We start from the raw sequence: 17,731 nt of genomic DNA on the forward strand, positions 1-17,731 counted from the left end.
CAAAACTTATACTAGCAGAGAGGGCACATATCAACCAAAAGATGTTTTATTTTCAAAGGCTGATTCCAGTTATGCCAACTATACTTTCAAATATAATATTCAATATCTAACACAGATTATTAACTGACTTCACAATTAAAAATTTACAGTAAATTGCTAATTCAATCTTGTGTGTTCAGTCTGTGATTTAGTGTTTTTTATATGATGGTTTTCAGGGTTTGTGTTTCTTCAAACTAAAATAAACTGCACAACACAATAATTTAACTAGAATAATTTAATTCCTTGTAGAAAAGTCAAAAACAGACGAGGAGTTCAAATGTGGCAGCCAGATAAGGCAAATCATAGCAGCTTTTACAATCCATTGGTTGTTTGTTTGTTTATTTATTAATTAATATTGCTGCTGCCGCCACTATCATCTGTTTTTTAAAAATGTTCCTGGGATGTGATGACTGACCTCCTCCATTAACAGAACCAACAAAAAAATTAAAAAAAAAAAAAAAGGAAAAAAGACTGAAGAATGTACTGCGAGGTTCCGCTAGGATATGGGATGAATAATTCAGTGGGCCATTACAACAACAACTCCAGCTTTTGTAAATACATAGCTAATATTTAATTACAGCATAGTAATTAAGGCATTTTTCCTTCAAAATTCAAAGTATGGCACTGAGCAGAGACTCTGCAAGCTTAATTCCATATTCAAGACAAAATTAATGCTGGAGAGATAGAATATTTATGATTGTTAAAAGAACTGTGTGTTCTGCATTTCTTGGCAGTTCTTCTCCATCACAATAGTAAAATATATGGTTCTTTTAAAGAACAGATACTGGGCCTAGCTGACTTCTCCCCCAAATCTAGGGTATCCTCACATAACTCAACATTCTTATTACCAACATTCACTGTTAACAGATTAAAGAGGTAATTACTACAATGTTCTTTATACCAGAGCAGAATACAACAGAATGCAAACACTAAAATCTTCTACTATTATTCTTTGTTTATGATAAACCGTCAACACAAGTTACGAAATCAAGATATAGACAGTGCAACGAAAAGGTTAGACTTCCAATATTTAAGATAGGACCATTCTAAAACCTTTCACAAGTGGGGGGAAAAAAAGATTTTTTTTTCTTTCAAACATGGTCACTGCCAAGAAATTAAAAGAAATACTGTGGCATCTCCAACAGCTTTTAACCTGTTAGAAACCCGGAGTGCAATTCACAACAGAGCACCTATTTATCCACCAAATGAATTCAACTAGAGATCAGTAGTGTGTGCACTGTTTTCTGTTTATATCTGAGTTAGTAGAGATATAGTTACTAAATTTCTTACACGACAGCAGAATACCCTACTGGAGTACAGATTGAACTTACATTCTTTCTAAGCCACACCCACACGCGCACACACACCCACATGCACACTGTATCAATATTATCTAAATTCAGTGCATAGCTTAACCAGAACTTACTAAGTTTCTTCTGTGTCTAAAGTTCACTGTTGAAGACTCAAGCAGTACTTTATTTGGACTGTAGAAATCAGAAGTCCAGTTGAGCAACTAACCAGAACCAAGTACTGGTTAGTGCAAGTTATGCACATAGTAATTAATCTTTATTCCTTAAAAAATGTGGTTCATCAACCAACATGTCAACAGCAAGATATATATCTTTCTTAGTACAATATATATATATCCTGTCTCAGAAGAATATGAAGCCTGCCATAAAACAAGATGCATGATGACATTGGTGTCAGTATATAATCACAATCAGTGATTCTTTATAACAATTAGTGAGGTAGTAAACTTACCAAAAATTAAATATGAACTTGGGAAGTTTTGCATCCAGAAGATATTATCCACGGTGCCTGTTTATTTGTAATGGAACAGTCACCATTTTTAATCCAGACTTAACTTTAGGCTTTTTCCAGATTAAATTTATTTTATTTATTTATTTTTTCTTCCATAGTGGATGCATATGCCTCAATCATCTGTTGGGTGACACTGCAAACTTAGGGCTATTTATATTAAAAAAGTGTATTGTAAATTAATGCATGTGTGGATGTGTATATGCATTTATGTATAAATGCACATTAGTGTGCATATTTTGCTTCCAAAACAGTGGTATGAATCACCCTACAGATTATTGGAGGCAAGTCCAGCCCATGTGCTACAGCCAGATTCACCATTACAGACTATGACATAACTATGACCTACACAGATACCACTTGCCCTACTGTTTCCGTTAAATGGAGTAGGAAACAAAAAAAAAAGAAAGACCAAAACAAAAAACAGGAATAAAAATAGATTTCATGCCTGGAGGGGTCAAAAGAGCTTTGTTTGGTGTTCCATTTATTCATTTGTAAAATTGAATTTCAAGAGTTAACAGCCTGTACTGAACTGACCTTTAAGCATACAGATTAATGTTCTTATAAGAATACAGCTAAGGTTTATGGGCTTAATCTGAGAGGGATGAGTAGAGGTTTGAAACTTATGTAATGCTTATTGGAGAAACCAAATACAACCCGATGACCTGGAGATTCTGGCCACATATTTACTCCCCTTTGAAAAGACTGCCTGATAAATTTTTTTTTATTTTTTTTTTATTAACAAAAAGTTTCTCCAACAAGTATCAAAAATAAACTTCTCTAATATTATAAAGATCATGATCTATCAACAATTGTGGTCCTATGATCTGTTACACTAACTAAACTGCCATTATCCCCCTTTTTCTTTTTTTACTTACAAAAATGTTATAAACAAGTTTACTTTACATGTTATGAACATGCCCTCCCATGCATTAAACAACACTGTAATGGAAATCAAAGCCCTTTAAAACATAGCAACACGATTATGTATATGTATGTATGTATATATGTACGTGTGCTTGTGTATGCTATGTTAACCAATTAATGGTTTAATGACAATATGAACAATGCTAACCCCAAGACTGGTGATATGTTACCCTGGAAACCAAACAAAGCGTACTAGTCTTGGAACACTTATTTGACAATTCCCTTCCCCTAATGCCATCTTCCTTGGTGGCTGGAATTCTTGTCTTTGGTATCTCGGAGGTCAAATGGCAGCACAAGGGCAGGATGTTTAGTTGTTTTGGCCTGGACGTTGTGACTGGGGTTGAGGTGGCGGAGGTGGTTGATTCCCTGGGCGACGAGGTGCTGGGGGCTGGTTTCTGCTAACCAGTGCTCTGATTTGACGTTGGGCAGCCTAAAAGAAATGACAGGACAGGAAAACACATTTTTAAAAAAAAATCTTAATTTTAAAATCAATGTTAGTGAGAAAGAATGAGATACAAACCTTAAATTTTTAATCTACCATAACTTTACAAAGTGAAAAGGCTGAGCTGCATAAATTATTTTAGATTATTATATTGTATCAATGTATTAGTTTGCAAGCAGATGGTACTTTAAAGGTCTGTTTTGTCATTTTTAAAGTTAGAAAATTAAAAGCTTTCTCCCATAAAAAAAATTTAAATAGTACCACTAGTCACACTGCCTTGGTTTTGAAATCAGGCCTCCACACTCGGCACCATGTATGTGATACAGTTAAGTAATTATAGTAAACCTGAAAAACATTACTACTCTTGTAATGATAATAGTGTTTGCAGAATAAGTTCCATGCTTTCCCCCCCACTCTTTTTTTCAGCATTGCAACCTTCATTCCACCAGTGATTTGTATATCAAAGATTTTTTTAGCTAGGCTTATGGAGGGGTAACAGTTGCAGCAGTTAAAATTTAAGTTGTGGTGTGTTCAGTGACATCCATAGCATAGGACCAAAAATATTTGAATGTTAAGAGACATGTTGTATCTTGTCCAAAGTGCTTTGGTGAATTTACATTGAGTTTCAGGTGTTTATGGAGTGGGTTGCCTGAATTCTACATGTTAATGGATAGCAACTGCTATTGAGTGAATCATCCAGTGCTATCCATTCTATATATGGTTTACGGCTAGAAAAGCAAGTGGAGAATTAAAATTGCAGGGGTTGATTCTGTGGGGAGGTGGATACAGTATATCCTCAATTCGATATAAGATTATTTGAAATGCAAAGCATTTCAAAGTCTCAACCATTTTCTGAGGAACAATATAGGAGTTTATTAAATATATGCTTCAATACAGGCTATCTGAAAGGTCTACAATGAAATTCAAAGTCTGAATTGGGCCTCAACTTGCAAATAGCTTGCATAATTCAAAAAGGACTCCCAAACGTTACAGACAACATTGTTGTAATGAAAATGTCCTAGTGTTTATCAAAATTTAATCATATGACATTATACAGCACCATTAAATTCTATTTTCCTAACCAGTTCCCTAAGAACAGGGTACAAAATCATGGAGAATGTCACTAACTTGCATTAGAAGTGCACATAATTCAATTTGTTTACACCAGGTGTGGGGGGGGGGGAGAGAAAAGAGGTCTAAGTTTCCAATGTACTCCAAAAACTTTGTGTGTAATGTATTGCTCAACTATTCATATTAATTAAGACTATATATTCTCTACTCAGAGTGCTTTTGAACGAACAATTGAATAGTTTGATGTTATTTAGAGTGGCAAAGCAAGAGTTTAGCGTAGGTAGATAGAACTTTAAAAGTAAAATTTGACTGCAGTTGTAAAATTTTACCTTGATTATGTGTGGAAATATATTTTTGTGCCCAAATTAAGTCACTATTTACAAAACAAACTGACTATGAAACTTTCAGGAGCCTCTCGTTTTCAATACTACTTTGCCAAAAAAAGTTAAGACAAAAACCTTCAGGTTCAAAATTAAACTGTTTTAACAGCATGAAAATCTGCTATAAAAACAAAGTCACATTTTTGCTTGGATTACTAGTATTAAACAGCAAAAAATATCCAAAAGAGTACTTATTTTAACACCTAGCTTGTATGGATCGAACTGTATAATGATAGCTAACACAAAACTTGGCAATCTTGTTATGCAGAAGAAATTCACTGAATTTCTTTATAGAATTGTTATTTTTCTGTCTGCCTTCCCCATGTAGGCCAGCTCTAACAACGGGGGGGGGGGGGGGGGGGGGGGGGGAATGACTAGATGAAATGTGAATGTTCAAAAATTATTTTTTGGTGTACACAAGCTAATAACATGCTTAAAAGCTCTAATGCATTATTTCTTCCTGGAAGAAAATATTCAACAAATTTTCCATCTGGATAAGAGACTTATTTATATATTTTTTTTAATACTTTAGAGCCCCTGCTTTAAATTCCTCATTTGTCCTTTTGTGGGTGATCAGAGAGGCAAAAACCAAAATTTCTGCAGATCTTTTCCAGTTAAACACAATCTTGAAAAATTTAATTCTGTCTGTCCATTCTCCACACCATATTCTTTATATCATTTAGTCCCATGTTGATAACTGAAAAATCTCCTTTTGGTTTATTTAGTGAAACTGAAACCCAGTCACCCAGTGATCATCCCTCTATATAAGGCAATGGTCAGGCCACGCCTTGAGTACTGTGTACAGGTCTGGAGGGCTCATTTTAGGAAGGATGTGGATTTGCTTGAGTGTGTACAGAGAAGGGCAACAAGATTGGTGAGGGGAATGAAGGGATCCTATTACCAAAAGAGGTCTAAATTCTGCAAATTGCAGCAGCTGGAAGCACCTGTGAGGTGATCTGATTGAGGTGTGTAAGGTCTTGAATGGGTTGAGCACACTGAATTCTGATGGGATTCTTCCACTCGTTCAGATTACAAACCTAAGGGGGCATAAATTCAAATTGAGGAAAGACAGATTTAGAATAGATGTGCAGAAATTTGCCTTTAGCCGGCAGATGGTTAATTGCTGGAACAAACTTCCATCTGTTGTGTAAGTTGATAGGTTAAATAAATTTAAGGAGGAACTGGACATTTAGAGGGAATTGTGTAAAAATTTTTTTTTTTTTTTTTTTGGCTGATGCTGCATAAGCTCATAACACTTGTTTTCTTACATCACATGCCACTAATACTACTACTACACACCACGTGGAACAGTTAGAAAACTTATTTGCAAGTTTCCTATTTCCTTCTCTCAATTTCTTCAGAAAGATGACAATTTCTTAATCAGAAAGGTCTTCAGCAGATTTTGAGAGCATGTCTAAATTCTTCACCATAACACAGAAAAAGTTATTTCTTGACTTCAACAATAACAAATGATGCCACCTGTTAAAAACTGAATATAAACAGTTTTTTTTATTCATTTTTTTTTATTGATTTATATGAAATAAATGGATGGTAATACAGCAGAATACAAATTTTATAATCAGAAAGGCTAATGGTCATGAGTTTCCATATTGAACTTTGGTCAGAGGAGCCTGCCATTAATTACTGAATATGAACATCAATTTAGTTTTTCAGGTTGTTTATATAAAGTATAAACAGACAGCACTACAGTAATTGTGCCAGCACATTGGGAAAACAAATTTCATAATCTAAAAAGCCAAGTTGTGCTGGTTGAGACGACAGACTTAAAGGTGGGGGGGGGGGGCACTGCCTGCCACCATAAACATTGCTTTAGTTTCCAGATAGCACAATAACTGCATCAGCACAGTACAAAAAACATCCATAATTGGAAACTAAATAATTTTGGGATTGCTAGATGTGAGACTGGAAGTAGAATTTTACAATGCCGTGGTGAGCACAACGTTGGACTGCAAAGGGTTAACCTGTTAACTGTATGTTCATGAATAACTGTCTAGTTTAAATGAGAATTATGAAGATTCTGCTTTTTTGCCTTTTTTTTTTTTTTTAAATATAGAAGCATTAGAGCCTATAGAACTTAGTACTGTGCATGGGTTGAAGATTGAGAAGATACTTCTTAGAAGATTAAACTTGAATTTCTGTAGATAGCAATTTTCAGGAAATACATATAAAAAGGAGATTTGTTCCAGAAAATAGGTGTTGGAGGAATAAATGAGGAAAAAGAAACGTTGGTTCAGTGAGTTTGAAGTTGGACAGTAAAAGGATGCTAACTGGTTGTAGCATGTGTTCAGCGTGATATAGAAGAGAGAGCAGGAATTATAGAAGCCAATTCAGAAGGACAGCACCCATAGAAGTAACTACAGAAAAAGCATGCAGCAGAAACAATGTCTATGACACAGTAGCAAGACTTTCTTAGAGATGGGTCATTAATTAACCTAACTGTCCTCTTTTGAATGGAATCTAGAAACCTGAGAGGTTTTGGGATACAGCCCCAGATGTGGGAACAGGCCTGGTGTAGAAGTTAGAAGACAGTCATTTACCATCACCTGAGATCAGTGAAAACTAGATACCCAATCACAAAAAAAAAAAAAAAGCAAACCATACGATGGGAGTTTATTTAGAAGACCCTTATGCCAAACACAATCAAAAGCCATTGAAATATCAGGAGAAATTCCTTGAGTTTAACCAAACTTTCCCACTGAATTTATCCAGATGGATAAAATAAGCCAGTATATCACCAATGGATCGACAGTAACAGAATCCATACTGGTGGTCATTGATGAGATTGAAGATTTCTAGGTAGTTTCAAGAGTCGGCAGTTAATTGATTTCTCCATTAGGTTAGAAAGAGAAGTATTAAGTGCAATGAGAATAAGTGATTGGGAGGGATTTGTCACCTTTTTAGGAACTGGTTGGAGAGCAGCAAATTTCCAAGCCAAAGGGAAACCACCTGTGGAATAAGAAAGTGAAGAAAGACAACACAAAAGAGGAGTAAGCTCAGGAGCACAGGTTTTGAGAACAAGTGGAGAAATACCATCAAGACCTGGCACTTTCTTGGCATCAAGCAGTTCAAAATTCTTCTGACATCATTTTAACAGAAGACCTTGCAGTGAATGGAGTGTACTGGGAATAGTAGGAGGTGGTTTATCGAGATCATCAATACACATGTTAGAAGAGAAGTAGGATGCTAGCAGATCAGCTTTATCTTTGGCTGAAGTGGCAAGAGAATCATCTGGTTTTGACAGAGGTCGGAACAGAGATGGCAAAAGTTGCAACGAATGGTTTTGGTAAGAAACCAGAATGCTCGACCATTTGGACAAGAAGCAAGGTTTCTACTTTTAGCCAGTTTGAAATCATTTGGACTGATTAATAACTGCTTTACAATTTTGCATGCCTTAGCACATTTATTGGAAAACCAAGGTTCCAATAAAGGACAAGATTTGAAGGTGGAATATGGAATAAAGTATTTCATCCCTACAAGAATAATTTTGATGGCAATCTGAGCAAATGTTGACATAAGAATTGAACAAGTAATCCAAAAAGGGAAAAGAATCTTGCAGATCATCCATTTTGCATTCTCGTTATGTCAAACACAAGATCGAGAATGGCCATGAGAGAAAGGCTCCATTGGAAAAGAGACCATCAAGATGTGATCTGAGGTGCCTAGAGGACTCCTCGCCACAACCACGTACTTAGGATTGTTTGTGAGAAAGAGATCAATTGTGTTGGCTGTGTGGTTAACATAGTCTGGTATTCTGGTTGGTAAATGAACAATCTGTGCGAGGTCATTAGTAATTGCAAAATGCCTTGGCTTCTTGACCAGCTATATCCATGTGACTAGATAACAGAAGCCATCTGAATTTGTGAACATTAATCACCAAGGAAAATTACTCATCAGGAAAGTTGGAATGGAGAAAGTCAAGTTTCAAAGAGAAGAGTTCCAAGTATTTCTTCCAAGTTCCAACCTATAGGTTCTAATACCTCTCGTGTTTGGGGTTCACATAAAAAAAGTGATTAGTAGAGCTGGGAGAAAGAATGACAATGTGGTAAAGAGATTTTACACCAGAGAAGATCAAAATGGAGATTCTAAATTACTGTCTCTGACAAGGAATATTAAAAAGTGGACATATGCATAAGCACCACCTTTGAAGTGAAAGGAATCATACAGCAAATAATTCGGACAACTGAGATGAGCAGTGGTTGAATCAACTGATAATTGGGTTTGTCAGGAAAAGTACGTGGTATTTGGTAGACTGAGTGAAAATGGATTTCCCTGAGATTGGAACTGAGACCATGTATATTTGTGAAATTAACAAGGTAGTGTTAATAAGAATGATTAAAAATCTCTTGATTAATTAATACGAAGATGTTCTGAACTTGTACATATACTTCAAATTAACGAGTTTTTACTGTATCATTTGGCAAGCCAGTATTCAGTAATGTCAGATATTGTCTGCCAAACATGTCAGTGAGCTGTCCTCATCTGTCCAAAATGAAAGAACCTCAACAATGGATGGTCCATTTAAGCAGCATCCATGCCACAATAAACAGGAAGGATAGCAATTGCAGCCCAACATCTTAAGAAGTTCTCAAGTGGTACTAGAATGATCAGAGAGAAGTCAGACAGACTAATGTTGAGGCAATTTCATTTACTACACATGTGGCAATAGCTTCTAAACTTTTCAGTGGAAAAAAAAATCTAGAATGACTCCTTGAGTCAACTAGGAGTGTTACACATCTATGAGTAGTTTAAGGTCCAATTTTTGATCTTGGGGAGTCATCTGAGAAGTTCAGTTAGTTTATTGCAACACTGAAAACCTCCACAATATTGCTCCACAATTTTGGCTATCATCTTCATGAGCAGTTTTCTTGCAACAGTCATGTTTGGCCCCCTTTTTTCGCCTAGGGAAAATGGAAGATACAACCAGAATACATGCCATCTTTTGCATGAAGCCATTACAATTTCACTTTCATTGGCCAATGTCTGAACAACTTGGATGTTGTTTCAATCCAACAATATCTGCTTGCATGATATTTATTTCTTTTACTGACATTTCATTCCTGACAATTCCATTCTTTTCAGTATTATAATTTTTTGTATCCCCCCCCCACAAATTGTCCAAAAATGATTGCCCTTATAGCTGAGACATTATGGAGATGTCGTAATACATTCTCTTCATGAATGGTTTGTCACAATACCTCTGCATATGGTCTGGAAGGGACCAAATCTTTGCATTTGTAATAAACAAGGACCGGTACAAATGTAATGCCTCCTAAATTTTTGCTTTCAAATGTAGTGCCATACATCATTTTACATGGCACTGGGTGGTCACTAGAGGTCTCTAGTTTCACCATACTGCTACTCAGTATGGTGAAATTTCACCATACTGTGATCGGTCTCAAGAGTGCAGCACATGGATAGGTCAAAATGGAGGATATTACAGGTGTGTATCCAGCAAGAGTGGTGACTGAATTTCTTAACAAGTAAGAAGTGACACCTATCAAAATTCATACAAGTCAAAAATGTTTATGACGACAATCCTGTAGATGTGAGTAGTCAGATGTTGGGTCTGACACTTTAAGAGTGTGGAAAGTGACATTGTTCACAAGCCCCGAAGTGGCTGGCCAGTAGAGTTGGTGACCACAGACAAGAGCTGGATCAAAGCACTGATCAAAGAGGACCACTGTATCACAACACAAGAATTCTGCAATGCATTAGGTATGGGAAACCTGCTGTGATAATCATTATAAAGGAACTAAGGCTACAAGGTTTGCACCCGGTGTGTCCTGAAAATGCTGACACATGAGCACAAAGAAGCACGGAAAGTCACCTGTATGGAATTTCTCCAGTGCCACTTCTCCACTACAAGAGTGAAGGAGAAGTTTTTCTTTCATGCAGTCACAGGGATGAAACCTGGGTCCACCATTATGACCCCGAAACGAACAGTCAATGGAATGGCACCATCAAAATTCACTTCACAAGAAATTCAAATTAGCCTTCTGCCACTAAGGTCATGGTAACAGTGTTCTGGGAAAAGGATGGGGTCTTGCTTGTGGACTTCTTGGAGTGTGGCACCACAAACTCAGATCAATGTGGAAATATTGAAAGCTCACATTCTTAGAGTTTGACTGGACAAATGAGGTTCTTCTCCATGATAGTGCACGATCCCACTCCAGTCTGAGCAAGATGGAGGCGATTGCAAAAGTGGGGTGCACTGTTCTTTCTCACCACTCTCAGCCTAGATCTTGCACCTTCCGACTATCACCTCTTCAGCCTGCTGAAGGATGCAAGTCTGTGGAACCCATTTTGTGGATGGAGACCAGCTCAAGCATAGTATTTTCAAAGCCCTCTGGAGCAAGAGTAAGGACTTTTACAGAATTAGAATGCAGTATCTGACTCAGAGAGGGGCATGCATAGAAAATGGTGACTTGGTGGGAAAATAAGTGTTTATTAATGAGTGAGAATTAATTAACATAAAAGGCATAGCTGAAGGAACTAAATTTTCCTAGGAAAAAAATAGGAGGCATTACTTTCGTACCGCTGCTAGGTACGAATTTGGGACATATAAACACAGGTGTACACCAGCTGCTTTCATTAAGGAGTAGCATCAACTTCGTGTAATCCTACTGCATTTTCTAGACATATCTGAATAGTAAAAGGTCAGAGCTTGCTCACAAGTTGGGTTCACAAAGAATTGAATCCTGGGAATATTGGAAATTGTTTGTCTTTTGGAAGCAAAAGGGGTCATGGTCAAGCTTCATAAGTCAGTATGTGGAAAGCTTGATGGTTCAAGTGGTGGAAATACATTGATATCTAGGTTTAATCCTTTTAGCATTGGGGACTGGCCTAACCCACAAACTAGTGACCAGTATCAGTAAGGGTATCAAATCCACGTGTGGACAGGTTTTGCAGCTCCCGCAAACAAAAGTTTTTAATTATACTTAGCCACTTTATTGACATAATTATTTTCTATAAGTAGCTACAACCTAGTCAAGCTCAGTGGTTTATTTTAAATTTAGATAGCACAATTTGGAAAGTAAATAATACATTGCGTCCATAGATTAGCCATTCTAACTTGCCGACATTGTTATACGATACATGTGCTAGTGCAAGGTTTAACGGAAAACTAGATAGTGAATATAGTAATATCAATTAATCAGTAAAATTTATTAATATTATTAAATTTCATTGTCAACTGAATTGTACTTTCACTAAATAAATATAGCTACCTAGTTAATACAAACATAATATCATAAATTAATACATAAGTTGACAGGGGATAAGAAAGTCATATAAAGTAACTCGGAAATAATATTCGATACCGAAATACATATATATAGTGTTATAACTGCATTGAGATTAGGTTTAGGGTTATATTTTGTATTGGAATTTTATTGAACGTGAATAGAAATCATGACTCAGACCAGAGCAGCAAAGCAAGCAAAAGACTCAAACTAGTGGAAGTGCTGGGGGGGGAGGGTCCTCTGAATCACAGTCTATTAAAATGCACTGCTTGTTTGATGTTTGTGGAACAATTAGGAACGGGACATGATATTGCCAAAGGGAATGTCTTTGTGTGCACACGATGTAAGGAGTGCGAGGAAATCAGGCGCCAACTCGGCATTATTATGGGATTATATGAGAGCTTGAAGAACAGAGTGGATGCCTACAAAGGATTTAAATTGAGGGCCCATCAACCTCTCGGCTGCCCACATCCATGCCAGAGCTTGTACTTAAACATCACGCAACACAGAGGCAACCCCCAAAGCAGAATGCACTGTCCCAAAGGAACTAGTTGTTGTAGGTGACTATTGTCAGGGAAAGAGGGAACATATTGTGCAAAAAGGATAGATGGAACAGGACCAAGGTATGTCTGCCAGGGGCAAAGGTTGACGTTGTAGGGCAGATGTCATCCTTTAAGGCACAAAGGGTGATATTGTTGTACACATTGGCACTAACGATATTAAGAGGGAGAATTACTTAACAAGTACAAGACAAAGCTGAAAAAAACCCATGAGTTAGGGTTGAATTTGAAAGTGTCTGCAATTCTGCCCAGACATGATACGAGGGAGTATATGATGAGAGCCTTGTCAAACAATTCGGCCCTGGAGAGATTGTGCAAGGCTCAAGGGGTAGAATTTTTCTCAGCCTGGTCTGTGCTTGTTAACAGGAGAGACTGCTTCTACAGGGATGGGATACACTTAAATAGAAAGAGTGCAAGAATATTTTCTGATGCTATCAAGGCAAAGTTAGGTGGGTCGGAAACTGCTAGCTTGGGGGAGTTACACGGATTAATAGATTAACAGTAGCCGCTAGCAGAGGTAAAAGTGATTCTTGCACTACTTCTATTGAAATGCAACTGAGCAGCAGCCAGGAAAGCAAGGCAATGGGAAATTCCAGGACTGCTGGGAATCATAGTGGAACAAGTAAATACATGGGCTGTGTTAGGGTAACTAAGAGTACAAACAGGTGCATGCTTGTTATTTGGATTTTAGGAGCATTAGCAACTAAGGCCATATTGCTCCGGGAAATGCGGATACCTTTCCGCATCCTCCGTATTTGGTGGTGACGGGCTCGAACCCCAGTCTAATCAAGAAGCGTGTGCTACGCACTGCTGCTCCTTCCCACCTGGCTACGGAGACGCCAGGTGCATGCATACTTGCATGTACACCAATGCTAGGAGTATAGTTAATAAATTCGATGAGCTTGAAGTGCTAGTCAAGACATCAAAGGAAGATATTGTTGGGATATCAGAGACATGGTGTCACACAGACATAAGCAGTGCAGAACTGGAATTTGGGGAGTACAATGTGTACAGAAAGGATAGACGAGACAGGAAAGGAGGAGGAGTTATGCTGTCAGTTAAGAGAAACAAAATTTAAGGAAGTGCATCCAATTGATGTTGGTGGACAATGTAATTTTGAGTCTGTTTGGTGTGACATAAGCACTGGGAAAGGAAAGTGTGTGTGTGTGTGTGTGTGTGTGTGTGTTAGGCCTAATTATTCTGATGAGTATAATGAGCAATTGTGCAAGAAATAGAGTGGCCAATAAATTAGAGTGTCTTATAATGGGGAATTTTAATTTCCAGATATTGACTGGAATTTGTGATTTGGTCACTCACATACTAGAAAGGCTTTTGTGGATTTATTGGATGACTGTTTTCTACAGTAGCATGTTCGGGAGGCAACTAGAGGGAGTATTACTCTTGATCTGATTATCAGTAATGATTCTTCATGCATCAAGAATCTGCAGATAAAGGAACCACTAGGTGGCAGTGATCAGTGTGCTGAAGTGGGATTTACTCAAAGAGGTAACTACCATCGAAAGGGAAGGGTTTTTGCTTCCGTAAAGGTGACTACGGTGGTCTGAGACTGTATTTAAATTCTATACGGTGGGACCAACTGATGCTACCAACAGCAAATTCAAAATAGGAAGCATTCAAAGAATTAATCTTGAAAGCTACTAGGCTTTTCATACCAACAAAGAAATATTGTTCAAGACTTAGGCCTAAATGGATGTCAGATGAACTAATTAGGCACATGACAGAAGAAAAATGCATGGGATACATATAAATTAACATGTGACACAGAAGCCTATGATAGATATAAATTGGTCTGTAACCAAGTTACAAAGAAGGTTAGGCAGGCAAAGGCAGATTACGACAAATCTTTGGCAAAGGATGCAAAGAAAAACAGCAAAGAGTTCTTTACTTATATAAACTCTAGAAGAAAGGGGATGAATCAGATTGGCCCACTTGATATCAATGGTTCAACTGTTAATGATCCTGCTCAGGTAGCTAACAAACTAAATGAATATTTTGCATCGACATTCACAAATGAGGGGAATGCCAGGTGTATTCAACTTTGGCAGTAAGATAGATAATCTTGTAATAACAGAGTAAAGTGGAGGATAAATTGTTGAAGATAAACACCCAGGGTGGAAGGAATCTATTCAGTTATATTAAAGGAGGTGGCAAAAGAAGTAAGCAAACCATTAGCCATATTTATGAGAGCTTCCCTGGACTCAGGGAAAGTACCCATGGACTGGAGATGTGCAAATGTGACGCCAATCCACAAAGGAGGATCAATGAGAGAGAGAGAGAGAGAGAGAGAGATAATTATAGACCTGTTAGTTTAACTTCTGTTCAGGGAAATTAATGGAGGCACTGGTTAAAGAAGCATTGCAGGATCATCTAAACAAGACTTCCGTTATCGCTCGGACACAGCATGGGTTTGTTAAGGGGAAATCTTGTCTGACTAATTTGATTGGATACTATGACGTAGTCACAAATGAACTGGATGCAAAGAATAACTTTGATATCACATATTTGGATTTTAGAAAAGCCTTTCATACTGTTGCATATGGAAGACTGCTGCACAAATTGGAGCAGTGTGGCATTGGAGGCAAATTGCTGCTATGGATAAAGGGATGGTTGAGTGGGAGAAGACAGAGCGGTAATCAATGGACACTGCTCATCGTGGACTAATGTTATTAGTGGAGTCCCTCGGGGTTCAGTGTTGGGTCCATTGTTGTGTTCTGTATTTATAAATGATATTGATGATGGTATATCAGGCTTAATGTCCAAGTTTGCAGATGATGCAAAGGTTGGCAGGGTTGTTAATGACAGTACACTGCTGCAACAGGATACAGAAAAGTTGAGCAGATGGGCTGAGAGGTGGCAAATGAAGTTTAACATTGACAAATGTAAAGTACTATATATGGGATGCAGTAATCCCAGAGTAACGTATCAACTCTGTGGTACCACACTGATTAGAGAATGAAAAAGACCTGGGGTAATTGTGCAGGCAGATATGAAGTTTTCTGAGCAGTGCAGACGGTCTGCAAGAGTAGCTCATGGTGTCTTGTCAATGATATACAGGAATTTTTCTAGTAGGGATAAGGAGGTGATTATCCCCTTGTATAAGGCAATGGTCAGACTACACCTTGAGTACTGTATACAGGTCTGGAGGCCTCATTTTAAGGATGTAGAGCTGTTGGTTGGTTTGTTTGGTTTTTTTGTTTTTAGGAGCATTAGCAACTAAAGCCATATTGCTCTGGGAAATGCGGTAGTCTTTCCCTGACCTTTCCGCATGCTCCGTATTTGGTGGTGACAGGCTTGAACCCCGGTCTAATCAAGAAGTGTGTGCTACGCACTGCTGCTCCTTCCCACCTGGCTACGGAGGCGTCCAGAGCTGTTGGAACAAGTACAGAGAAGGGTAACAAGATGAATGGAACAAAGGGTTGCTCTTACGAAGAAAGGCTTCAAGTTTTGCAAATTACAATGTCTGGACTCTAGGCACCTGCAAGGTGATGTGATTGAGGTGTATAACACCTTGAATGGTTTGAGCATGCTCAATGCTGATGGGATTCTTCCTCTTGCTCAGAATAATCACCTGAGAGGGTATAAATTAAAATTGAGGAAAGACGGTTGTAGGATAGATGTGCAGAAGTTTGCCTTTAGCCAGCAGGTGGTTGATTGCTGGAACAGACTTCCATCTGTCGTTGTAGAAGTTGATAGCTTAAATAGATTCAAGGCAGAACTTGACAAACATCTGGAGCGAGTGGACGGGGTTGGGGTTTTTTTTTTTTTTTATGCTGACGCAATATAAGCTTGCTTTTTTGAATCATGTGCCTTTGCTAATGCTAAAACACTGGAAGTTAGTACATTAGTGGTTGGTTTAGTTAATGAGTAAACAGCAAAAGTGATTTTCCTCCTTTTTAAGCTGTTCACCACGTGCAAGTGAACCTGGGGAGGTCTTAATTTTTCTTTTACAGAAATAAGCTCCCTGAAGAATATTTCCTGTAGAGAGCTCAAAATTGAGCTGTAAATCACGCATTCACTAGAAAGTTTTAGCACTCAGGATCAATGAAAGAAATAAGTAGTATTCAAATTACAAATAACCAAGAAAAAACTGCTCCCAATTAATTTTACCTTTTTCTAAATCTAAAAATTACACCAATGTTAAAAATTTAATAGCAGTGACTTGCGATCATCTCTAATCAGCTATATTTCATGTCAACATAAAGGCTGTATGTGCCCATTCAGCCTTCAAATGGATGAGAGCAGGTGCCTGCTTCAGCTTATGATGGATGTACTATTTAGACTGCTTCCAAAAATCACATCAGTCAAGTGAAGTAGGCTTGAAGCTCACCCTGGAGAAAAAGGTGCAACAAGGCCACTTCACTTGGCTTCTTGCTCTGTACTAGCACTACGGAATAAAAGGTCAAGTGAGTAATGTTAAGGTGCCTGTTCCCCCGCTTTCCCCCTGCAAAGTATATTTAGGAATTTTTGGCAATTTTTAATGCTATCATTTGAAACATCTCAAATGAGGAATCTAAAATGTTAATCAACCTCTGATTATCGACTTATTCCAGATATATCAAAATTTAAGCTAAGCCATAATTTAAGTTGCACTGACTTCTAACTTAGAAACAATGAAACTAGATTGTCATTACACATCTGTTCAACAAGCTACCTACAATGCCCTTAAACTACATTTCTGGTAGTCTACAAAACTGTCAGTATTCAACAATCATAACAGCTATGCGTTTAAGCCTAATTTTTGGCCTAAAGACACTAAAAGATGTACAGGCAATTCCCACTTCATGAGGTTTTTTTTTTTTTTTTTTTTTTTTCAAAAAAAAAAAAAAATCAAGTATCCACAAAATTGAAAATATGAACATTAATTGCAATAAATAAATGCTAAACATTGATAAATATGGCATTTCAAACCATGCACTTAGCTATAATACAGTATCACTATGCATTCAGGCAGACTAGAGTATCTCACTGACTCACATAACAAAGCAGTTACCAGGCTGACATTACAAAGAGTGGTTGTGTTGATCTTTATTTTTGATGTCTTGTCTTATTTCACTGGAAACAAAATGAGATCATAAGCAAACAGCAGAAACTCTTGAAACTCTTGTTCCTTCCTTCACTCTCAAGGGGCTTGATGAAGCTTTTCAACGCATAGAAAAAGCAACTGAGATTTGAGTAACAAGATTCAAATTTCAAGAACTAAAAAAATTTGCT

General features: G+C 37.5%; 1 protein-coding gene across 1 annotated transcript in view; it reads right to left on the reverse strand.

Moving 5' to 3' along the window:
- Positions 1 to 259: 259 nt before the first annotated feature.
- Positions 260 to 17,731, reverse strand: part of Imp (IGF-II mRNA-binding protein) — a 243,117-nt gene continuing 225,645 nt past the window's right edge. Inside the window, exon 15 of the mRNA XM_090390190.1 lies at positions 260 to 3,214. Coding sequence (XP_090246316.1) covers positions 3,092 to 3,214 — 123 coding nt within the window. The 3' untranslated portion in view covers positions 260 to 3,091. The remainder of the gene's footprint in view (positions 3,215 to 17,731) is intronic.

The sequence above is a fragment of the Mastigoproctus giganteus genome, chromosome 2 (assembly GCF_048544385.1).
Source record: "Mastigoproctus giganteus isolate SK-2022 chromosome 2, ASM4854438v1, whole genome shotgun sequence".
NCBI classification, from domain to species: Eukaryota; Metazoa; Arthropoda; class Arachnida; order Uropygi; family Thelyphonidae; genus Mastigoproctus; species Mastigoproctus giganteus.